The sequence below is a fragment of the Scyliorhinus torazame genome, chromosome 9 (genome assembly GCF_047496885.1).
Source record: "Scyliorhinus torazame isolate Kashiwa2021f chromosome 9, sScyTor2.1, whole genome shotgun sequence".
NCBI classification, from domain to species: domain Eukaryota; kingdom Metazoa; phylum Chordata; class Chondrichthyes; order Carcharhiniformes; family Scyliorhinidae; genus Scyliorhinus; species Scyliorhinus torazame.
Window position 1 is genome coordinate 266,943,448 of NC_092715.1, and position 24,719 is coordinate 266,968,166.

General features: G+C 44.7%; 1 protein-coding gene across 2 annotated transcripts; it reads left to right on the plus strand.

The window, feature by feature from the left end:
• Positions 1–9,989: 9,989 nt before the first annotated feature.
• Positions 9,990–24,504, plus strand: hemgn (hemogen). Of its 2 annotated transcripts, none has more exons than XM_072517446.1 (4): positions 9,990–10,173; positions 14,932–15,010; positions 16,718–16,947; positions 21,837–24,504. In XM_072517446.1, exons 1-4 carry the CDS (start codon positions 10,125–10,127, stop codon positions 21,947–21,949), a joined length of 471 nt encoding a protein of 156 aa, XP_072373547.1. In that variant the 5' UTR covers positions 9,990–10,124; the 3' UTR covers positions 21,950–24,504. The 2 variants fall into 2 exon arrangements, with proteins under 2 accessions (XP_072373547.1, XP_072373546.1); XM_072517445.1 differs by having other exon boundaries at positions 9,991–10,173; positions 14,932–15,022.
• The last annotated feature ends 215 nt before the right edge of the window (positions 24,505–24,719 follow it).

Sequence of the window (24,719 nt, forward strand, 5' to 3'; positions counted from 1 at the left end):
CAAGGGAACACCTTGTGTACTGGAGAGAAGAACGAGAATTCCTTACCCCCAGGGTGCATAATCCGCCATGGATCCGCTCCCCCTGCCTCCTCCATAAACCCCAACAGTGCCTTTTCCACCCCCAAAGTGGCCAACGACTTCAGCCTAGGTCGATCAAGTCGCGGATAGAAGGCACAATTTAAATCTCCCCCAGAATCAGTTGATGAGTATCTAGATCTGGTATTGTGGCCAACAATCACCTCATAAACATCATATCATCCCAATTTGGGGCATACACGTTTACCAAGACCACCAACGTACCCTCCAGCGTAACTGTGACCATCACATACCTGCTCCCTGATCGACTATCACCCTTTCTGCTAAGAAGCTTGTAGAACTCGAATGGGAGAGATGACAGGAACACACGGGAGGGTAGAAATAAACAACTGTGTCCAGTTGCAGCTCCTGTTAGACCGCTTGACGGCCCTGGAGCTGCGGATGGACTCACTTTGGAGCATCCGCTGTGCTGAGGACGTCGTGGATAGCACGTTTAGTGAGTTGGTCACACCGCAGGTGAAAGTTACTAAGGGAGATAGAAAATGGGTGGCCAAAAGACAGAGCAAGAGTAGGAAGGCAGTGCAGGTGTCCCCTGCGGTCATCTCCCTGCAAAACAGATATACCGCTTTGGATACTGTTGAGGGAGATGGCTCACCAGGGGAAGGCAGCAGCAGCCAGGTTCATGGCACCGTGGCTGTCTCTGCTGTGCAGCTGGGCAGGAAGAAAAATGGCAGGGCTATAGTGATAGGGGACTCAATCGTAAGGGGAATAGACAGGCGATTCTGTGGACGCAATCGAGACTCCAGGATGGCATGTTGCCGCCCTGGTGCAAGGGTCAAGGATGTCTCGGAGCGGCTGCAGGACATTCTGGGGGGCGGGGGGGAGGGTGAACAGCCAGCTGTCGTGGTGCACATAGGCACCAACGATATAGGTAAAAAACAGGACGAGGTCTACGAGCTGAATTCAGGGAGTTAGGAGTTAAACTAAAAAGTAGGATCTCAAAGGTAGTAATCTCAGGATTGCTACCAGTGCCACGAGCTAGTCAGAGTAGGAATGTCAGGATAGATGGGATGAATGCGTGGCTCGAGAGATGGTGCAAGAGGGAGGGATTCAAATTCCTGGGGCATGTGAACCGGTTCTGGGGGAGGTGGGACAAGTACAAACCGGACGGTCTGCACCTGGGCAGGACTGGAACCGATGTGCTAGGGAGGGTGTTTGCTAGAGCTGTTGGGGAGGGTTTAAACTAATGTGGCAGGGAGATGGGAACCGATGCAGGAAGTTGAAAGGTAGTAAAACAGGGACAGAAACAAAAGGCAGTAAGGGGGAAATTGTAAAGCAGAGAATCCATAGTCAAAAATAAAAAAGGGTGACAGTACTAGGTACAGTGACTGAGGGGAGCTCACTGAATAGGCCCAGTAATACTGAAAGGAATAAAACGGGAAGTAAAAACATTAATGGTAAGCGATGCGGCACGTTGTTACATGAAGATATGGGTTCAACGACAAGGAAAATTAGGAGAAAAGTTAAGAGGAAATATAACTTAGGAGAGGTTACTGATCGAGGTGTTAAGATCCAAAACAGAGGTACAAAAGCCAACATAAGTGTACTTTACCTGAATGCTCGTAGTATTCGGAATAATGTAAATGAGTTGGTGGCGCAAATCATCGTGAATGACTATGATTTAGTGGCCATTACTGAAACATGGTTAAAGGATGGTCACAACTGGGAATTAAATATCCGAGGGTATCAAACTATTCGGAAGGACAGAGTGGATGGTAAGGGAGGTGGTGTAGCTCTGTTGTTTAAGGATGACATCCGGGCAATAGTAAGGGATAACATCGGTGCTATGGAGAATAAGGTTGAATCCATTTGAGTGGAAATCAGGAATAGTAAGGCGAAAAAAATCACTGATAGGCGTAGTCTATAGGTCACCAAATAGTAACATTATGGTGGGGCAGGCAATAAACAAAGAAATAACGGATGCATGTAGAAATGGTACAGCAGTTATCATGGGGGATTTTAATCTACATGTCGATTGGTTTAACCAGGTCGGTCAAGACAGCCTTGAGGAGGAGTTTGTAGAATGTATCCGTGATAGTTTCCTAGAACAGTATGTAACGGAACCTACGAGGGAACAAGCGGTCCTAGATTTGGTCCTGTGTAATGAGCCAGGATTGATTCATGATCTCATAGTTAAGGATCCTCTTGGAAGGAACGATCACAATATGGTGGAATTTAAAATACAGATGGAGGGTGAGAAGGTAAAATCAAACACTAGTGTTTTGTGCTTAAACAAAGGAGATTGCAACGGGATGAGAGAAGATCTAGCTAAGGTAGACTGGGAGCAAATACTTTATGGTGAAACAGTTGAGGAACAGTGGAGAACCTTCCAAGCGATTTTTCACAATGCTCAGCAAAGGTTTATACCAACAAAAAGGAAGGACGGTAGAAAGACGGAAAATCGACCGTGGATATCTAAGGAAATAAAGGAGAGTATCAAATTGAAGGAAAAAGCATACAAAGTGGCAAAGATTAGTGGGAGACTAGAGGACTGGGAAATCTTTAGGGGGCAACAGAAAGCTACTAAAAAAGCTAGAAAGAAGAGTAAGATAGATTATGAGAGTAAACTTGCTCAGAATATAAAAACAGATAGTAAAACTTTCTACAAATATATAAAACAAAAAAGAGTGGCTAAGGTAAATATTGGGCCTTTGGAGGATGAGAAGGGAGATTTAATAATGGGAGATGAGGAAATGGCTGAGGAACTGAACAGGTTTTTTGGGTCGGTCTTCACAGTGGAAGACACAAATAACATGCCAGTGACAGATGGAAATGAGGCTATGACAGGTGAGGACCTTGAGAGGATTGTTATCACTAAGGAGGTAGTGATGGGCAAGCTAATGGAGTCAGTCTCTCCTGGCCTTGATGGAATGCATCCCAGAGTGCTAAAAGAGATGGCAAGGAAAATTGCAAATGCACTAGTGATAATTCACCAAAATGTACTAGACTCTGGGGTGGTCCTGGCGGATTGGAAATGAGCAAACGTGACACCACTGTTTAAAAAAGAAGGTAGGCAGAAAGCGTGTAATTTTCGGCCAGTGAGCTTAGATTCCAGCAGGGAAGATGCTGGAATCTTTGATCAAGGAAGAAATAGCGAGGCATCTGGATGGAAATTGTTTCATTGGGCAGACGCAGCATGGGTTCCTAAAGGGCAGGTGGTGCCTAACTAATTTAGTGGAATTTTTTGAGGATATTACCAGTGCCGTAGATAACGGGGAGCCAATGGATGTGGTATATCTGGATTTCCAGAAAGCCTTTGACAAGGTGCCACACAAAAGGTTGCTGCATAAGATAAAGATGCATGACATTAAGGGTAAAGTAGTAGTATGGATAGAGGATTGGTTAATGAATAGAAAGCAAAGAGTGGGGATTAATGGGTGTTTCTCTGGTTGGCAATCAGTAGCTAGTGGTGTCCCTCAGGGATCAGGGTTGGGCCCGCAGTTGTTCACAATTTACATAGATGATTTGGAGTTGGGGACCAAGGGCAATGTGACCAAGTTTGCAGACGACACTAAAATGAGTGGTAAAGCAAAAAGTGCAGAGGGTACTGGAAGTCTGCAGAGGGATTTGGATAGGCTGAGTGAATGGGCTAGGGTCTGGCAGATGGAATACAATGTTGACAAATGTGAGGTTATCCATTTTGGTAGGAATAACAGCAAAAGGGATTATTATTTAAATGATAAAATATTAAAACATGCTGCTGTGCAGAGAGACCTGGGTGTGCTAGTGCATGAGTCGCAAAAAGTTGGTTTACAGGTGATTAAGAAGGCGAATGGAATTTTGTCCTTCATTGCTAGAGGGATGGAGTTTAAGACTAGGGAGGTTATGCTGCAATTGTATAAGGTGTTAGTGAGGTCACACCTGGAGTATTGTGTTCAGTTTTGGTCTCCTTACTTGAGAAAGGACGTACTGGCACTGGAGGGTGTGCAGAGGAGATTCACTAGGTTAATCCCAGACCTGAAGGGGTTTGATTACGAGGAGAGGTTGAGTAGACTGGGACTGTACTCATTGGAATTTAGAAGGATGAGGGGGGATCTTATAGAAACATATAAAATTATGAAGGGAATAAATAGGATAGATGCGGGCAGGTTTTTAAGATAAAGATAGATAGTGTTCGGGCCAGAAAGTGGCGCTGAGTCTACAAAAGATCAGCCATGATCTCATTGAATGGCGGAGCAGGCTCGAGGGGCCAGATGGCCTACTCCTGCTTCTCGTTCTTACGTTCTTATGACTAGTTTATAACGGTATACGCAGAATCACAAAAACTACTACTCCTCTCCCCGTAGGACAACACTCCCTGACCTACAACCAGGTCAGGGTTTTAAACAGAGTAGTTTCCCCTAACCCCCGCCCCAATTATCAGGGTATTTCCTATTCCGCTGAGTAAAGGGGAAATCGAATGGAGCACAGTCATTGGCCCCCAAGGGGGTCATAACAAAGTGGACTCTCTTATTGATTAAGACCGTCACCCCAAAGCCCCCACCATCAAAGCCCGAGACGAATACCTGGATCACCCAGCCCAACTTAAGCCTGGTCTGGTCCTGCACCCGCAAATGTATCTCCTGTAAAAACACCACATTGGCCTCGAGATTCTTTAGGTGAGAGAAAACTCTCACCCTTTCCACAGATCCCCCTGTAATGATATGTATATTGACTGGGCTGTTAACAAGTTAATGATAATGCTTCTTACCACCAGAGGGAACTTCAGAACAGTCATATAAATATCATGTGATGCGGGGATTCTGGGATTAGTAGATGATTAGATGATTTGGAGTTAAGAGTTAGGAGAGAGAGAGAGCTGGAAGAGTATCAGGCTTAGAGCAGTTGTACACTTGAGAGTTCTGTAAGTTAGAGATAGCATAGTTTCATACAATAACGTTCTACTTTAGGAATGTGAACAAATCTTGGTTAGTAGTGTAATAAATTTGTGGTTTTGTTCATTAACAAAGCTTTGTGTTCTTTATTCAACACTACGCATCCGAGCCATCCAGATAAAGCAGAATAGAGAATACAATGCCACCAGACCCCGCTCATCCCAGATTGTCTGGAGCTTCTCTCCCTCCTCCCCCCCCCCCCCCCTCCCCGCATTACCCTTAAATCGGTCATTTGCACCATGATGAGTCATCTTGTCCTCAATACGAATCCCAAGGTCTCAGGCCCACCTAAGAAGGCTGCCAGCCCCCTCCAAAGAATGGGACAAAGAAAGTTCCCTGGTCACTGTCCCCCACTGCCCCCCCTACTGCTCCCCCTCCTCACCCAGTAACTCCTTCCCAGGTTCGCAGACTGCCTGCTGCCCCAGCGAACTGATCCCCCATAGGCCACCAAACAAGCTAGACTCATTGAACCTCGTTTAACCAGGTCCAACAAATTGCAGCCCCAGCCCCCACTCCCCTCCCATTCACTAGCCTGCATCTTCTTGCTAATGAGATAACCCCCCGCATAGGTCCACACCCAAAAAGCAACAGAAAACAAAAACATAATCCCCCTGGTCCACCCTCCTTCCTGTGCCTGAGCCTCAGCAACCTTACTGTGTTCCACTTCCCACTGGGGGCCATACGGTTCACATCTCACCATTTAGTTACTACCCCAACTGGCTTGGCCCCCTCAACCTCTCACCCCAACAAAATACCACCCGCTGTCCAGAAATCAAATAATTAACACAGAGTACCATAATGCCCCCAACTAACCCTTCCTATCCACCTCTTCAAAAGTCCCATTTGGCCCTCTTCAGTCGAGTCTCAGGCCTTTCTCCTTATTGAGGCCTCTGCCTGCTCCGGTGTGTCGAAGTTGTGATCTTTCACTCCATCGTGCCTCGCTGGGTATACCTCTGCCAACCGCACTCCTTTCTTACATAGCACAGCCTTTGCCTTCATTAAGGGCAGCATGTCTCTTTGCTAGTTTGGCCCCGATGTGCTGGTAAATTCAAACTGTGTTTCCCGCCTAGTCGATGTTACGATTCTTCTTGGCCCTTCCTCCTTCCTCTGAAAGCTGTGGAGACGGATTATCACCGCCTGTGGCGGCCGTTCGCCCATGGCTTCTGCTGGAGTGCCCGATGGGCCCTATCCAATCCTGGAGGGGCAAACACTTCATTCCCCCCCTCCCCCCCCCCCCCCACCAACGTAGAGAGCATCTCTGAAAAGTACTATGTTCGCCTCAGGCCCTCAACACCCTCCGGCAGCACCACTATCCTGAGGTTCTGTCGCCTCAAGCTATTTTCCAGGTCTTCCAACTTTGCTTTCAGGCCCTTGTTCCTCTCTTCCATGAGCAGTATCGCTGCTTCCAGTCAGATGAGCCACCCTTCATGCCACAACAAAGCCCTTCAGCATTTCACCTTGCTCCTTCACAGCTTTCGACTTCTTTCCCTACTGTTCTTGGTTCGGGCCCAATGCTTCCTCAATGATAGCTTTGAAGGACTCTTCCAGCTCTTTGCCGACCAAACTGCTTGTCTATTTGTTTCCCAAACTTCTCAAACTCCTGCGCCACCACCACAGTCAGCATGTTGACCATGATGGGTGTGGCCGCGCATGCCATCTACCCTCCTTCCGACTCCCTCATCGGACTATCGGCCTGAAGCTTCTTTCCAGCAGGCCTCTTTGACAAATCTTTTGACATAATTCACTAGCAATTATTTACACAGTTCAGCAGGCTGGGTTCGACACCAAAATCCCAGAATACTGGGCAAAAAGGATCGAAAAAGTAGGAATCTGGTGGGGGCTACCTTTTGTGCAACTTGCTCTCATATGACATCACCGAAAGTCCAGCTCGTCCATTTCTGGTTGCAAGACATCTTCCGAGTGAATTCTCAGTCCATGTAGAATTGCAAAGTTGTGTAATGCACAACACGTTACAACAATCTTTCCGACTATCTCTGGTGCATACTGCAACATGCCCCCCTGACCTGTCGAGACATCCAAAATGTGATTTCAAAACCCCAATTGTCTTCTCCACTGTCTGATGTGTTGTAACGTGTCCACTGTTGTATCGTTCCAGTGCTTCATTGTTACTCCTCCAGAATGGAGGCCATGTTCTCAATGGGTACCCCTTATCGCCCAGTAACCATCCTTTAATTTCTGGTGAGGTTGTCATGGACAGGTGTAACATTGAGCTTTCAAGGACAAATGAGTCGTGGGCACTTCCCCAGTTGTTTGCATTTACAGTGAGGATCCTCATTTGTGTATCACACACTGTCATCACATTTAAAGAATGGAACCCCTTCCCGTTGATGAATGACACAGTGTTATTTCTTGGTGCCTTCAATGCAATATGTGTTCCATCGACAGCCCTGATTACATTTGGGAAACCAGCAATCCTGTGGAATGTGATGGACCTCTCCTTCATCTTCATAGGGGATGTGTCAAAGATAATAAGCTCCGAAGCCTGACAATAAATCCCATTCATTACCTGCTGAATGCAGGTCCCCGCAGCATTGTGGGAAATGTTACATTTGACACTAATGCCATATTGAAAGGACCCAGACACAAAAATATTCGGCGCTGTCGTGAGTTTTATTTCCACTGTTAAGGCAGTGCGGCAGTTGGAGTTCAGCTTCAGATCTTCCTTCAACATTTCACAAAGGCGTCCCATTGCTCCCTTGCTGAAGCACAGTCTCCTTGTCCACATCTCCTCTGACATCATTTCATATGGTGTCCTTTGTATGTGCATTCTTAGGGGTGGGTAATTGATTCGCTTCCCCACCAGGTGGAGATGATGCCTGACTCTTCTCTCATGATTCCTGTGCATTTGTCAAAGCCTCAAAAGAAGTTCACAGATTTTAAGAAGCCAAGCTATTAGAGTGATGCCCCAGCGGAGGTGAAGCATGGCTACAAATTTTGAATCTACACTGAATTCTGCAAGACCTGTCAGAGAGATAGTTCACATTAGCTTGCAGGAGGCTTGCATAGGTCAACTAAGGTGTTAAACTTTGTTAAAGCATTTGAAGTAATCACTGAAGCTTGTAAGAATGAACTTTACATCAGGGAGATTCTTAAACCACACAGTTTAAAATACATTGCAAAGTCCAAATGTACTTTAGCTCTGAATCAGTTGGGAGGACAGGCTTGCTCACATTAGTATCCCTGAAGGAGTCAAAAGCACCAGAATCGAGGCCATGATCATCTAAAACCAACTCCGCTGCGTCGCCCATATGCTTAGGATGTCAGAGTCCCGACAACTAAAGCAAATCTTCTTCACCCAGCTCAAGGAAGGATCCCGAACAAGAGGAGGATAAAGGAAGCTCTTCAAAGACACCTTGAATGCTTACCTCAAGAAATGGAACATAGACGTCAATGCCTGGGTGACCCTTGCTCGGAAGAGACCTATTTGGAGGAACCTCTTGATTGAAGGGACACAATTCTTCCAGGACACCCAATGGCAAGAGGAGGCCCAGAAAAGTAGCCTGAGGAAGGAATACCCACATCCTGGAGTCCCAAGGACCGATCCCACCTTTGGAAACCCCTCCAAATGAGTGATTGAAGATGTCGCTCTAGGATCGGGCGCATCAGCCACGCAAGAACCCACCGAACCCGTGCCCAGCAACACAGCAAGTGATCGCCGAAGATTACATATACGCCATACCCACCCTATCCATTATAGTTCCTTTAATGGAATTAACATCCTCATGACCAACTAGAGTTTAAAAGAAATATTTATTTCACTTTCTGTGACTCTGACCTCACTTTATATAGTAAAATACATTTTTAATGGAATCAACAGTCTCATGACAAACCAAACTTTTAACAAAATAAAAAATATCTTCCTTTCACTTTATTTGCATTTTAGACATATTTAGAAACGCTGAACTTATAAAATAAAACATTAACCCATCAAACAAATGGCTTCCGATGTCTCCTGCCTCTGCTCAATGATTCTGGACCAAGGAAAAAAAGCGCAAGTAAAAAAGTGTAAAAACCTACTTAATATCGGGGCAAGCCAGCCAAGTTAGCTCTGTTCCTGGATTTTTCACCTGTCTCATCAGCGCAGTGGGGGGAGGAAAGTAGGTAGAAAAAAACAGCACTGAGAATTTAAACGTGGCGCACTTCCAGAACGCAATCCCATGCGTCTACACTTCCAGCTGGTCGCGCCGCACATGAGCGCGCACTTCCAGCACGCAATCCCGTGCGTCTACACTTCCAGCTGGACAAGCCGCGCATGAGTGGCAGACAATCAACTTGAGTCTGAAAACAGACAGGAAGTTACGGCCATAATGCTGATGAATTATTACAGATTTGCTCTCATCACTACTCCAAAATCATATCTAAACGTATTTGTTACTGCAGTAATGTGTATAAAAGTTTGTTTTTAAATACTTCATTAGAAAGTTCCCCTAAGTTTTCCTTACACTAGATAGGCTCCAAACCTCTCTGGGCATGACATTTTTACTCACTGGTACTTTGAGAGTTATTTTTATTATTATTATTTAAATTATTTTATCTGCTCGGAATATTTCAGAATAATTTGATGAAGTGGCGAACAGCCAGGTTTTTTTTCTACTTTCCAGAGTAGTGCTTGACCATGCGCTTGTCCGTTTTAGGAGGAAAGTAGTTAAATCGTAAATTTTCAAAGGAAAATAAGGAGTGCAAAATAAAATCCAATACTAATTCATGAAAAGCAAACCAACAATCATATATCAAGCAATTCATATTTTAAATTTTGTCAGCAAAATCAATCTAGTTCCTAACATATGTAAGAGCTAATGTGTAAACCTAGATCATTGTTTTATCTTTTATCCTGCCCTGTTGCAGTCTTGTCAAGAACTCGGCCTTAAAGCAGTTTTTTTTTAATCTGGCCGCTTTTTCCACTTTCATTTTCATATTCTTCATGCGACCATTAGAATATACCTTCCTTAAGCAATTGGAAAGTTGTTATTGGATGCTGCAAGACCCCTGTTTGTGCACGTTAGATAACGACGTTTGTGAGGGTGTCAACCCTGAAACCGCCTAATCTAGTTCAACAAAAGACATCACTACCTTGTTAAACATTTCTACTTGGGTTATTTTTAAAAGAAAAAGGATTCTCTCGGCGGGGAGAAAATGGACATCACTGAGCATGGCCAGACACCCACTGATCAGGAGATTCCAGGTAATATTGTTTGTGACAGAGTGTAAAAGTAACTGTTACTTCCGTAAAATGCAATGGGTATTTAGTTCTTTTGGATTTGGGTTAGTTGCTGAATCCTTCCATAGAGTTCAATGCAGTGGAAATAACACAAATATTTTATAGTATTTTGAGAACACAGTCAGTATTTTGAGAACACATACAGCATGACTATATATGTAATAGACAGTATTAATTAATTTCACAGAGTTCTGATGGTGCACAGTGGAAGCTAGATGTGGTCTAGTTGGTTTTAATAGATCGACAGCATTTCTCATTGTAAGAGTTATTTTGCAATGTCAATTATAATACAATTGCCATTGACTTCAGGAAGCGTAGAGGAGAACATGCCCCTGTCTACATTAATGGGAACAAAGTAGAAAGGGTCGAGAGCTTCAGTTTTTAGGTGTCCAGATTACCAGCAATCTGTCTGGTTTCCCCCCCCCAATGCCGACACGATAGTTAAGAAAGCCCACCAACGACTCTACTTTCTCAGAAGACTAAGGAAATTTGGCATGTCAGCTACGACCCTCACCAACTTCTACAGATGCACCATAGAAAGCATTCTTTCTGGTTGTATCACAGTTTGGTATGGTTCCTGCTCTGCCCAAGACCGCAGGAAACTACATATGGTTGTGAATGTATCCCAATCCATCACGCAAACCCGTCTCCCATCCATTGACTCTGTCTATAATTCCCACTGCCTCGGAAAGGCAACCAGCATAATTAAGGACCCCACGCACCCCGGACATACTCTCTTCCACCTTCTTCCGTCAGGAAAAATATACAAAAGTTTGAGGTCACGTACCAACCGACTCAAGAACAGCTTCTTCCCTGCTGCCATCAGACTTTTGAATGGACCTACCTCGTATTAAGTTGATCTTTTCTCTACACCTTGCTATAACTGTAACATTATATTCTGCAGTCTCTCCTTCCTTCCCTATGTACGGTATGCATTGTCTGTACAGCATGCAAGAAACAACACTTTTCACTGTGTACTAATACATGTGACAATAATAATAAATCAAATCTAATAGGGTCCCACAATTATAAGACCATAATTAATTGCTTTTACCAGACTCCCACAACACAACAGCTATTGTGTGAGGCTGGTTTAGTTCAGTGGGCTAGACAGCTGGTTTGTACTGCATAACAAGGCCAGTAGCGCGGGTTCAATTTTACCGGCCTCCCCGAACAGGCGCCGGAATGTGGCGACTAGGGGCTTTTCACAGTAACTTCATACTTATAATAATAACCTTTTATTGTCACATCACCTCTGATACTTCAAGGTGGAAAATTCAGTCTCAGTAATATTTCTGTATATTGTCAAATATGGAGGAAGATTATGCACAAATACTAGTGTGCTGCGTGTTTTATAAATTATTTCTTGGGGATATAGGTGTCGCTGGCTTGGCCCGCATGTGTTGCCCATCCCTAATTGCTCACAAAGTGAATGGCTTGCTCGGCCGTTTCAGAGGGGCAGTTAAGAGTCAATCACATTGCTGTGGGTCTGGATTCAAACGTAGGTCAGACCGGGTAAGGACGGCAGATTTCCTTCCCTAAAGGGACATTAGTGAACCAGATGGGTTTTGACGAAGATCAGTGATGGTTTCATGGTCGCCGTTACTGACTAGCTTTATATTTCGGATTTTATTAATTGAATTTAAATATCACCAACTGCCGTTTGAACCTGTGTCCCCAGAGCTGTAGCCTGGACCTCTGGTAGCATTACCACTTTACAGACGTGGGGTGAGAAGCCCCAGACAAGACTTGTTATCTGGAATGTGCGGGGTCTGGGGACATTGTATTCTCTATTCTGCTTTATCTGGATGGCTCGGATGCGTAGTGTTGAATAAAGAACACAAAGCTTTGTTAACAAACAAAACCACAAATTTATTACACTACTAACCAAGATTTGTTCACATTCCTAAAGGAGAACGTTATTGTATAAAACTAAGCTATCTCTAATTTACAGAACTCTCAAGTGTACAACTGCTCTCTAAGCCTGATACTCTTCCAGCTTGCTCCTAACTCTTAACTCCTAATCATCTACTAATCCCAAAATTTAACGATGTAAAATCAGCCCTGGCAATTTTTTTTAAAGTATAGAAAACTTACCAAAATACACTCATCTAAAATAGGGTTTGATCCTTCCACAACTGATAATGTCAAGTACTTCAGGGGTGGATTTTAACTGTGCCTGGTTGGTGGGAAATGAATTTGGAAGTAATTAAAATAGTGGATCTCCAGTCGTACACATTCCTTATTTACGCAGAGGGTAGTGGGTGCCTGGAACTCACTACCGGAGGAGGTAGTGGAGGCAGGGACGATAGGGACATTTAAGGGGCATCTTGACAAATATATGAATAGGATGGGAATAGAAGGATACGGACCCAGGAAGTGTAGAAGATTGTAGTTTAGTCGGGCAGTATGGTCGGCACGGGCTTGGAGGGCCGAAGGGCCTGTTCCTGTGCTGTACATTTCTTTGTTCTTTGTTGTTCTTTGTACTGCCCACCGGTTTTGATCTGAATGACGCCACGATGATATTTAACCCATACTTGAATGAGTCTATCCCAGCTTCCCAGCTAAAGGTGTTGGCAAGCCAGCAAGAATATCGAATGTAAGTGGAAAACTCTTCCTAGCAAGAACTTTACTTTAGTGCTTTTCCATGCTCTATAAGGAAGGTCTGGACCTCTGCTACGCCCAGATTTCACCCTGTCATCGGAAATGCAACACGCCACACCCTCCACCCTCTGCCAAACCCTGTGGCAGACAGCCATCAGTTGGTGGCAGCACGTGACCCCTGGGTTTTCCAGCATTCATTCTCAAATTCCTGCTATCTCCCCCAGCTCTACAATCCACCCAGATTCTGCACTCCTCCAATTCTGGCCTATTGTGCATCCCGTTTTCATTACTTCACCATTGGGTGACCATGCAGTCAGCTGCTTGGGCCGAAAGCTCTGTAATTCTCTCCTTAATCCACCTAACCCCTCACTCCTCCTTTTTAAAAATCCTTATGTGGCTCGGTGTCATATTTTGTTTTATAATGCTCCTGTGAAGCAAGTTGGAACATTTTACTTATTAAAGGTGCTATATAAATGTAAAATTTTAGATTTTGCTGTTGACTGCTGAACATGCATATACATATGGAAAATAATTAATTCTACATATCTTGAATGTAGCTACAATTTTACATTACAGATGTTGCTTTGCCTTTTACTAGTGTTGTATTTGAAGGAGAAAGATATTTGAAGGGGAAAGCTTTGCAACAGCACAGAGAAGAGCAGTGGAATAGGACTAACCGGATTGCTCTTTGGAAGGGCTGGCACAGACTCTGTGGGCCGAATGGCTTACTTCCATGCTGTCCTATTCTTAAAAGAACTCAACCCAACCATCGAGAGTGATACCGCCACTGCCCTTTCCATCTTGACTTGTCACCGATTCTGTCCCATCGACTAGGGCTAGAATTGTGCCACTGTTTACGGTGACCTTGCTGGTGGCAAGTTACTTTAACATTTTCTGAGGGTCGTTTTAGTGTAGGTCAGTGTAAAAACTAGAGTAAAGGACGCAGAAATCAGCAAAAACATTCAAGCAAAGTCTTGACTCCCCCTTCAACTTCAGTGATAGTCAGAAATCAGCGAAAACATTCAAGCAAAGTCTTGACTCCCCCTTCAACTTCAGAGATAGTCAGGCAACAACATCAGACGCAAGTGGTTAGAAGGGAATAACATTTCAAAAGCAGAGTCTTTGACAGTGGGGGGTGTGTTGTGCGAAATTACACCTCAGGCAGAAAATGGACTCCAGCAATTGTGTTAGTCAAAATGGATCCAATTTCATATACTGTACAATCTGACGATGAACAAATTTGGCACCGGCATGCTGACCAATTATTGTCATAGTGAGATGTTTACGCCACAGAGAGTATAGAATCATAGAAGTTACAGTGCAGAAGGAGGCCATTCGGCCCATCGAGTCTGCACAGACAGTGACATTCCCAACTTCAGGACTACAACTGCCGAAATTATAGAATCTGCAATGACAGAATCATCCAGACAGCCAGAGACAGTTCCTGAGTTGGTTTTGCCAGATGTAACATTGACCAGTGTACAGGAAGACACTCCTAGTACCCCTAAGAGCCAAGTTCCTGAATGTCGTGTTTTGCCAAAAATGAGACCGCCATCCACCCAAGGGACTGTCTTATGACTGTACATATGTATCCGTAGCATAACAATGTTAGTTTTGGCATGGTGTCCTGGATCTGTGTTAAAGTGTTTGATTAAGTAAAAATGCCACGAACGTTAAAAGGAGTAAAAAGGGAGGGGTGCTATGTATCAGAGTAACCCCATTGGCTGGCGTAATGTCACGTGCTATACACAATGACGTAATCGGAGCGTTTCGCGAGCTTTTGTGGAACCCACCGTTGTAACCTGCTGAGCAATATCTTGTAAATAAACCCCTCGCACTACGTTATACAAACTCGACATGTGCCACTCTGATTCTTTCTCTTTGTGGCTATAACAAAGAACAAAGCACACAAAACTGTAGATATCAAATCAAGCATTAACCTGAGGCTTTATAAAGAGTAGAGTAAATGATCAAATTTATATTGGTGAGCTAGTATATCAAGCAGTTATTACTTCATGAGTTTTAACTCTACAAATGTAAGACATATCTGAGAAAAATACAGTATTGTGTGTAAAAAAGATTTACATTGTGTTGAAAGTTGATTTCTTTTTCCACCAGGAGTTCTTCCGTATCGTTTGAGAGACCGGGAACAGCTCAGAAAAAGGAAGCTGGAATCTCAAGAGAAGAAAACTGCACTGTGGGTGATTAAGTAAGGCTTGATATAATAACCTCAGTTATGAGGAATGATGATTTAGATCCAGCCCAGATTAACGGGATGGACTCTGATGGCTGGAAGCATTCGAAGCAAAATTAAACTCGGTCAATTCCTGATGGGTGTGAGCTCACAACCCAAACGGGTCTTGGCTGGTGGGATTCATTGATGAATTTTCCGTGGTAATAATTGTGGCCATGTTAGTACCATAATTGCTTGTACTGTATTGTCCATTCCACCAGCCTCCCTCCTCAGTAAAGTGAAAGGAGGGTGAAGAGAGTATACTTTTTTCTCTTGAAATAAGCAAGTGCCCTTCCACTTAAAAGTAGCAGATATTTTTCAACCAGATTCTTTTAATTCATAGGATATGTACATCATTGGTAAGGCCAGTAGTTATTGTCCATCCCTATTTGTTCTTGAGAAGGTAGTAGTGAGCTTGAGTAGCTCACTAGACCATCTCAGTTAAGAGTCGACCACATTGCTGTGGGTCTGGACCAGGTAAGGATGGTAGATTTCCTTCCATTAAGGACATTAGTGAACCAGTTGGGTTTTTACGACAATCCTGGTAATATAGCTATAAAAGTTTCAACGGCCCTTTAATACTTTAATAATCCAAAGTCCATAAGGATATTAGAAAACACAGAATTACGTAGAATATACAGTCATAAAAAGGATGTTTGGCCCATCCAATCTTTGGCTGTCCCGGCATCTACCAGACACCTCGTGGTCCCGCCCGCGCGCATCCCGGCTGGTAGATCATGCCCATTATATCTGAATAAATATGTCTTTTAATTTGCGTTTTTCATTCTGTGTTTGATTATCTTTCTCTTCTCCATTCCATTCACAATAATAAGCTTCATTCCAGAGTGAAAACTATGCCAGGAGGTCAAAAGACCACCAATCAATCAACACTAATTATCTTTGAACAGTGAATCCTCAGCTAGAGTTCTTCCCATGGGATATTTTTAGAGCAAGAATTAATTGGAAGGACTCTCCTGTTTTTGTTTATAAAATGATTAAGAAGGTCAAATGTCTTTCGACCTTATGTATGAGAAAATGACCACGTTAATCTGAAAATACTCAGCAGGTGAGGCAAATCTGTGAGTCGTGAAACAGAGCTGACATTTCAGGTCGATGACTTTTCACCGGAATTAGTTCTAGTCCCTTATCTGAAACTTTAACTCTGTTTCTCTCCCTAGATGCTGCCTGAACTGCTGAGTATTTCCAACATTTTTCTGATTTCCAGCATGCACAGCATTCTGCTTTAGTACCATGTCACCCTGTTGCATTGTCCAACATCTCGGGCACGAACGCTGTTGACTTTCTGCCTGAAAATTGAGATCTTTGTTTCACTTTTTACTCGTCCAATTTTACTAAGATTTTGCTTCCATAGAACTTCTCTTTAACATGAAAGTCTCTGTTGCCCATCTGAACCTCAAATTATTTTGACACAATGTGATTGAATAAGAGGTGCGCTGTATAATGGACGATATTCAGATAGTGCCGATTTTGCTTATTTGCAAAAGTAATTTCTACCTTTACGTCTCCTAAGATCTTTATCGCCTGTTGGTAAAAAATCTTTCCTTAAGTGCTTTTTTGAAAACTTTTATCTGCGCATTGTTGAGTTACACCAAGATGTCACCACAAACAAAGTAAAGATGTCCTTTTGTATTTGCTGTCGCGAATTCACAGGGAGGAATCAAAGAGAAAAAGAGGAAGAAAGGCAAAGGCTGGAGGAACAAGCAACAAACCTACAAAAGAGCCAGTGGTTGAGCCAGAACCTAGCCCAATACCAGCGGCTATCGAAGAATACCAGGGGGACACCAAAGATGACCATCCGGTTGCTGAAAGCGAGACCCCTGCACCTCTGAAAGAAAGTGAAGAACCTTTATTAACTGAGGAGACTCCCGTTACTTCAACAGGTATTCTAACATGTCCAGTTATGAGTGGGTAAGCTTAGTGCCAAAGATCCAATATAATTTATTTATGGGGGGGTAGGGGAGGGGTGTAGGAGACTCAACCTATGGAGTAGCTGTCCAGCAGGCTTCAGTGTTGAGGCATGACAGCAATAACATATCTGAATAACATAGAATTCCTACAGTGCAGAAGGCGGCCATTTAGCCCATTGAGTCTGCACTGAACCTCTGAGAGAGCACCCTACCCAAGCCCAATCCCCTGTCCTATCCCCATAAACCCACCTAGCTGGCACATCTTTGGACACTAAGGGTCAATTTAGCATAGCCAATCCACCTAGCCTGCACATCTTTGGACTGTGGGAGGAAACCCACGCAGACACAGGGATGTAGCACAATCAATCACTCACGGGACGAGATGAGATGGAGTCAATCGATGGCTTTATTACGCAGACTTGTTCCCCAGCAGCACAGTTACAGAATGTGGCTGCTGGGAGAACCCGGGCTCTTATACTCCGCCTTACAGGGTGGAGCCAGTAGGCGGCTGATCCAATCGGGACCCGGAGTCTATCCACCTCTCGGCATCGCAGGGTACCATAATACCCCTGATGCATACCACCACAAGGGAGAAAGTGCAAACTCCACGCAGTGACCCAAGGCCATAATCGAACCTGGGTCCCTAGTGCTATGAGGCAGTAGTGCTGACCACCATGCCACTCCTAAGCAGATCCCGCCCGCTCAACCCAAGATACCAGAACCGAAAGGAAGGTCAAAGAGATAGGTATTAAAGTGTGTCTTAAAAAGAGGGTAGCCATGATGTGGAGATTCCAGTGTTGGACTGGGGTGGGCACAGTAAGAAGTCTTACAACGCCAGGTTAAAGTCCAACAGGTTTATTTGGAATCACTAACTTTTGGAGCGTAGCTCCTTCATCAAGTGAGTCGCTGATGAAGGAGCTGCGCTCCGAAAGCTAGTGATTCAAAATAAACCTGTTGGACTTTAACCTAGTGTTGTAAGACGTCTTAAAAAGAGGGAAGTGAGGTAGAGAAGTGGAGAGGTTTAGGGAGGTAATTCCAGAGCTTGGGGCCTAGAAAACTGAAGGCACGGCCGCCAATGGTGGAGCGATAAAAATGGGGAGTGTGCAAGAGATGAAAAGCAAATATCTTGGAGTGTTGTAGGGTGGGAGGATGTTACACAGAGATGAAGCGATGAGGTCATGGGGCGATTTGAAAATAAGGAAGAGAATTTTAAAAATTGAAGCATGGCCAGATTGGGAGCTAATATAGATTATTAGCCTGCACAGGGGTAATAGAGGAACAGGATTTGGTGCAAATCAGTACACAGGTTCTGTTTGCTGTATCTTGTGTCTGCACATGGGCTGTGAGTACTGCTACAATTGAATAGTCTGCTCATAACCACCAAGCATCACACCTAAATAATGGGCAGAAGTGCAAGTGAGGGTAGTCAGTGCCAAGGGACCGACATCAAAGTATTTAGTCAGTAAGGACATTGGAATATTGTGGGAGGAAAAGCATTGAAGTGGATGATAAGCCATGATCGTACTGAATGGCGGAGCGGGCTTGATGGGTTGAATGGCCTACTCCTGCTCATATGCTCCTATATTCGGGCAAGTGAGGAAGTGAAGGCAAGAAATGGTCTTGAATCTTACAGCGCAGAAACAGTGTTCAGCCCAACTGCTCTGCGCTGGTGTTGATGCTCCTCCCACCCTTACTTCATCTCACCTATCGTTACATCCTTCTATTTCTTCCTGCCCCTTGTGTTTATGCAGCCTGAGTAAGAAGGGTGTCCATTAGCTTTGCCTCCCTCTGAAGCAGAAAGAAATTGTGCCCTCTAACAATCCTGAGACTAATGCTCGTCAAACTAATTGGCCACCAAGAGTTAGCCCTTGACGATGCCCACAGTCTCAAAATCAAGGATGCTTTATTTCCCCCTTTGACCGCCATCGTGTCCTTCCATGCTCGGTGGGCACCGCAGGATCTGGGTACTTTATTGACCTTTTTACCACATTTCAGTTTGATGTTTTAAGTTTCATTTGCCTTTTGCTTCTGTTCAGGAGCTGCCCCTTTTAATTTGTCCCTCGGTTTGTTTATTTTAGTTTAATTGGTTGAACTCAAAGTCAAGGAGTGGGGTTCAGGGTTCAGGGCTCAAAGTCTGGTTGCACGGGTCAAGAAACACTGGACTTGCTTCTTTGCTGGGCCCCAATGCCTGCCAGTCAGGATCCATTAACCCCCCAAGGCGGACATAGCCATCCAGCTGACCCTGGCCATTCTGGATGAGGTACAGATAACCCTCCTGTCAGAACCCCAGTGGTAGTGAGCTTAAGGAAAAACCCAGATATGTGTCTGTGTGGGTTTCCTCCGGATGCTCGGGTTTCCTCCCACAGTCCAAAGTTTGCAAGTTAGGTGGATTGGCCATGATAACTTGCCACTTAAGTGTCCAGGGATGTGCAGGTTAGGTTATGGGGTTACGGGGATAGGACGGGGTGGACAGGCGAATGGGTAGAGTGCTCTTTCAAAGGGTCAGTGCAGACTCAATGGGCCAAATAGCCTCCTTCTGCACTGTAGGAATTCTATGGAGATCACGACAGCCCTCAACTCCAACACCACATGCTCCTTCCAGGGCTCTAAGGGGGACCTCTATTGGATAGCACAGGCATCCGTACTGTATGCACAGGCTCGGAACTATATTCACTTTGACCTGGATCAGGCCCAGCAGGGCAAGAGGGCTACGGGATTCGGGGAGATAGCTGGTCTGCCATAGGTGCCCCATGGCACCAGGAAGTCTCCTTCATCAACTGGAAGGGGTGCCACTCCCTAGCTGGTGTGCGACCACCAGATGTGTGTCATGACATGTGTGCCCATTTTCCAGGGAGCATGCATGATAACTTCATCCTCGGCAAGTCTTTGATCCCTGGAATCTTAGAAGGACATCTCCGGCTACAGGGATGGCACCTTGGGGAAAAGGGATATCCCCTCAAGTCTTGGATGATGACACCAGTGCGGAGGCCAAACCCTACAGCGGAGACCAGGTACAATGAGGCACACAGTGCGGCATGAGCTGTCATCGAGCAGTGCATCAGCCGGTTGAAGATGCGATGTCCGGTGGGGCCCTACAATACAGTCCCCAGAGGGTCTCCCACATTGTCGTGGTCTATTGTGTCCTCCACAACTTAGGTCTGCAGTTGGACGAGGATCTACCTGAGGACGACCTTGAGGAGTGGCACATGACCTCGGACGCGGAGGATGTGCTGGAGGGTATCAAGGAAGAGCCTGCTGAGGATCCAGAGGATAGGTGGAGGCATGTTGTTTTTCACATGGGGAACAATTTTCTAAAGTCCTGAAAGTTTTGTCCGGATCACGCCGCCGGGGCTGGTGGGAATCGCACCGATTTCCGCAACAGAAATTACACTTTGTGTCGTCCGGCTAACAGTGCGAGAGGCTGAGGTAGCAAATCAGCCGTGATCTTGTTGAATGGTGGAGCAGGCTTGAAGGGGCCAAATTACCTATGCCAACTAATATTTCTTCTCTTCTTATGCACTTACTTTAGAAAATAAAACACCTTGGAAACAATGTGGCGGACTGTACATCTCTTCGAATATTTAAAGACTGTCTTACAATAATCACCAAAACCATTTGAAATTCCTATCAAATTTTTCAATAGATTAGTTAACTCTTCATCAGGCAGCAGTGGAGGCTGGGTATTCAAGGTTGAATCAGAGCAGTGGGTCAAGAGTTATAGAGTCATACCGTTATCGAGCTTTACAGCTCAGAAAGACGCTCTTTGGTCCACCCAGTCTGCGCCAGCCATCAAGCACCTATTTATTCTAATCCCATTGATCTGTAGCCTTGTGTGCTGTGGCGTTTCATCAAAATACTTCTTAAATGCTGTGAGGGTTCCCGCCTGTACCACCCTTTCAGGCAGCGAGTTCCAGATTCCCACCCCCCTCTGGGTGGAAAGGCTTTTCCTCAAATCCCCTCTTAATCTCCTGACCCTGACCTTAAATATATGCCCCTGGATCTTGACCCTTCTCCTAAGGGGAAAAGGCCCTTTCTGTCTACCCTATCTAAGTCCCTCACAATTTTGCACACTTCGATCAGGTCCCACCTCAGCCGTCTCTGCTGCAAGGAAAACAGCCCAGCCTAACCAGCCTCTCTTTATAGCTGAAACGTCCCAGTCCAGGCAGTGTCCGAGTGAATCTCCTCTGTACCCTCTCTAGTGCAATCACATCCTTCCTATAATGTGGCGACCAGAACTGCACATAGCACTCTAGCTGTGGCCTAACGAGTGTTTTATATATCTCCATCATAACCTCCTTGCTCTTTTACTCTATACCTCGGCTAATAAAGGCAAGTATCCATATGTCTTCTTAATCACCTTACCTACCTGTCCTGCTGCCTTCAGGGATCTTTGGACATGCACCTCACGCTCCCTCTAGTCCTCTGTACTTTCTAGCATCATTGTGTATTCCATTCCCTAGTTAGTCCTCCCAAAATGCATCACCTCACACTTTCCAGGGTTAAATTAAAGGTTTGGCCAGTGCTCTGTCCATCTGACCAGCCTGCCTATATCGTCCTGATAACGAGGGCGACAGACAGAGAGAATGAGAGCGGAGAGAGGGAGACAGACAGTTGGAGACAGAGACGGGGGAAGACAGAGCAGCATCGTGTACGAGGCAGGGAAAGAGGTACAAAGGAAAGGCAGAGATAGAGAGAGAGGTGGCGAGACCGTTATTAGGGGAAGAGGAGCTGAGACCACAATCAGATCTAATCGAATGTTGCAACAGGCTCAAAGACTGAATGGCCTACCCCTGCTCCCAATTCTTGTGTACTGTGCCTTGGCAATAAAGTTTAATTATTGCATTTATTTCCCCTTCTTATAGACATGCCTGGAGAAACACAACCAGCTTGTGTGGAAATACCAGAGTTTCTACAATTCCAATCCGAACATGTGCCCGAGGAAAATGCAGCCTTTGAAGAACCATTAGTTTTGTAAAACATCAACACATTTGAACTTCATAGAATTCATTAGGTTTTCTCTGACAATCATTCTACTGGAAAAGACTAGACTGCTCTCCCTTACCATCAAGCACTCATTATTGCAGGTGTAAACTCACGCCCTGTCACTATATGGTGTAACTAATTTCAATGAATGTTGCTATCTTTGTTTTATTTGATGCAACAGCACCTAATGCACCATGTAGTGATGGGACGTAAAACTGACTCCCTGCAATTTAACCCGAACCCTTAACCCTATTCATTATTGAAGCATTGTACACAGATACTCAAGAAAGGGGAAGGGCAACCCTTTTCAAGCAAGAGGGCAGCTCTTTCTGCAGGCAGGTAAATTACACAGAATCTAGAGCCTGGAAACGGACTATTCAGCCCAATGTTTATGCGCTAGATATGCCTCCTTCATCAAAGGAACATAAGAACAAGATGAGGCCATTTAACCCCTCAAATCTGACCTGCCATTCCTTGAGATGATGATTGATCTGTGACCTAACTCCACATACCCATGTTGCTCCATATCTCCTTAATACCTTTGGGAATAACTTTGGTTAACAAGAAATACCCCACCATTTCATCCTATCAGCATATCCTTCTATTGCTGGCTCCCTTTCGTCTTGGGTTTATTGAGCTTCCCCTGAAATGCATCGCTGCTATTTACCTCGAGCAATGTGGTAGCAAGTTCTACCTTCTCACCGTTCTCTGGGTAACGAGGTTCTTCCTCATTATAGGAATTCCCCTATTTGATTTCTTGGTGACTACCTTGTACAGATAGTCTCTCGTGTTGTTTTTCCCCACAAGTGGAAACACACTAGAGATGTTTCTGCTGAACTCTCCCTTGGATTTATTAGTGAGGAGGATAAACAGAGAATCCATGCAGGCACTTCCACTTTACAACTTTTTCTTCCCGATGTACTTATCAATGATCGTCACTTGCAAATCAATCAATCAATCAATCATTGTACCCAGGCCTATTTACCCTTAAATCTGTCCAGGTAACAAGCCTTTGTGTAATTGAAAAATTCCCAAGTTTCAGATTTTATCTAACTTTGGACACTTTTTTTCTCCCCGAAGGAGGTGGATTCATGACATAGCTTGAAATACTGACAGTTTAGCTTGAAATACTGACAGTTTACCTTCAACAACAACTTTTATTTATATTGCACCATCAATAGAATAAAGCATCCCAGGATGCTTCACAGGAACATTACAAAATGGGCAGCACGGTAGCACAAGGGGGTAGCACTGTGGCTTCTCACTGCGCCAGGGTCCCAGGTTCGATTCCCCGCTGGGTCACTGTCTGTGCGGAGTCTGCACGTTCTCCCCGTGTCTGCGTGGGTTTCCTCCGGGTGCTCCGGTTTCCTCCCACAGTCCAAAGACTTGCAGGTTAGGTGGATTGGCCATGATAAATTGCCCTGAGTGACCAAAAAGGTTAGATGGGGTTATTGGGTTACGGGGATAGGGTGGAAGTGAGGGCTTAAGTGGGTCGGTGCAGACTCGATGGGCCGAATGGCCTCCTTCTGCACTGTATATCCTATGTTCTAAAACAAAATATGACACTGAGCCTAGTGTCAGGTGACCAAAAGCTGGGTCAAAGGGGTAGGTTTTAATAAGTGTCTTGAAGGACGGATGAGTGGGAGAGAGACAGAGGCAGAGGGAGTGAATTCCAGAGCGTAGTGCCGAGACAGCTGAAACTTGTCTTCCAGTGGAAGAGCAATTAAAATTGGGGGTGCTCAAGAGGCCTGAATTAGATGGGCACAGACATTGCAGACGTTGGAGGAGATCACACAGATCGTGAGGGACATGAAGTCAAGGCCAGCAAGGTAGCACAGTGAGTAGCACTGTTGCTTCACAGCTCCAGGGTCCCGGGTTTGATTCCCGGCTTGGGTCACTGTCTGTGCGGAGTCTGGAAGTTCTCCCCGTGTCTGCATGGGTTTCCTCCGGGTGCTCCGGTTTCCTCCCACAAGTCCCGAAAGACATGTTTTTAGGTGAATTGGACATTCTGAATTCTCCCTCTGTGTACCCGAACAGGCGCCGGAATGTGGCGACGAGGGGATTTTCACAATAACCTCATTGCAGTGATAATGTAAGCCTACTTGTGACACTAATAAAGATTATTCTTATGAAATTTAAAATTGAGGTGCTGTATGACAAGAAACCAATGTGCGTCAGTGAGCAGAGGGTTATACATGCATGGGACTTGGTGCACGTTAAAGAGAATTAGCTACAACTTCCGAGATAGTGCCCATTTATAAAGCTGTAGGAATGGAGTATAATTTTCACAGTGACTTCCTTGTCAGAAAATGTAAAACTGAGGAGTAACCAATTTTATCAGCATCTCTATCTTTCCATCACAATATTCCAGGATTGTCAGTACACAATTACACCCTGTTAACTATCTATATGTTGCAAGGCATTCCCCAGCAAAGTAATTCAGTTTCAGAAAATGATTAATGTTCTTGGTGTGACTTTAAGACGATGTGCTAGTTTTTGTGCTGTGTAATGACCACAAAAAGAAATAAAACTAATTTTGTGAAACAATTTGGAAAAATAAAGAAATTATTTACGATTATAGTTCAACGGATTGTTAAAATATTATCATACCACTAAACTTCAGAACTTCGATTTCTCTTAATCAAACATATAAAAGAAAGATACCTACTTCTCTTGGTAATTTTGGACACCTGGGCAGATGTCTTTATTGCTGATATAATGGATATCTACACCTGTAAATGAAGCTGACTGTTGTATATCAG

Coding starts and splice junctions, on each gene's coding strand:
- hemgn (XM_072517445.1), top strand. CDS start 10,125: ATGGACATCACTGAGCATGGCCAGACACCCACTGATCAGGAGATTCCA. Junction 10,174..14,931: donor CACTGATCAGGAGATTCCAG/GTAATATTGTTT, acceptor TTTTTCCACCAG/GAGTTCTTCCGTATCGTTTG. Junction 15,023..16,717: donor ACTGCACTGTGGGTGATTAA/GTAAGGCTTGAT, acceptor GCGAATTCACAG/GGAGGAATCAAAGAGAAAAA.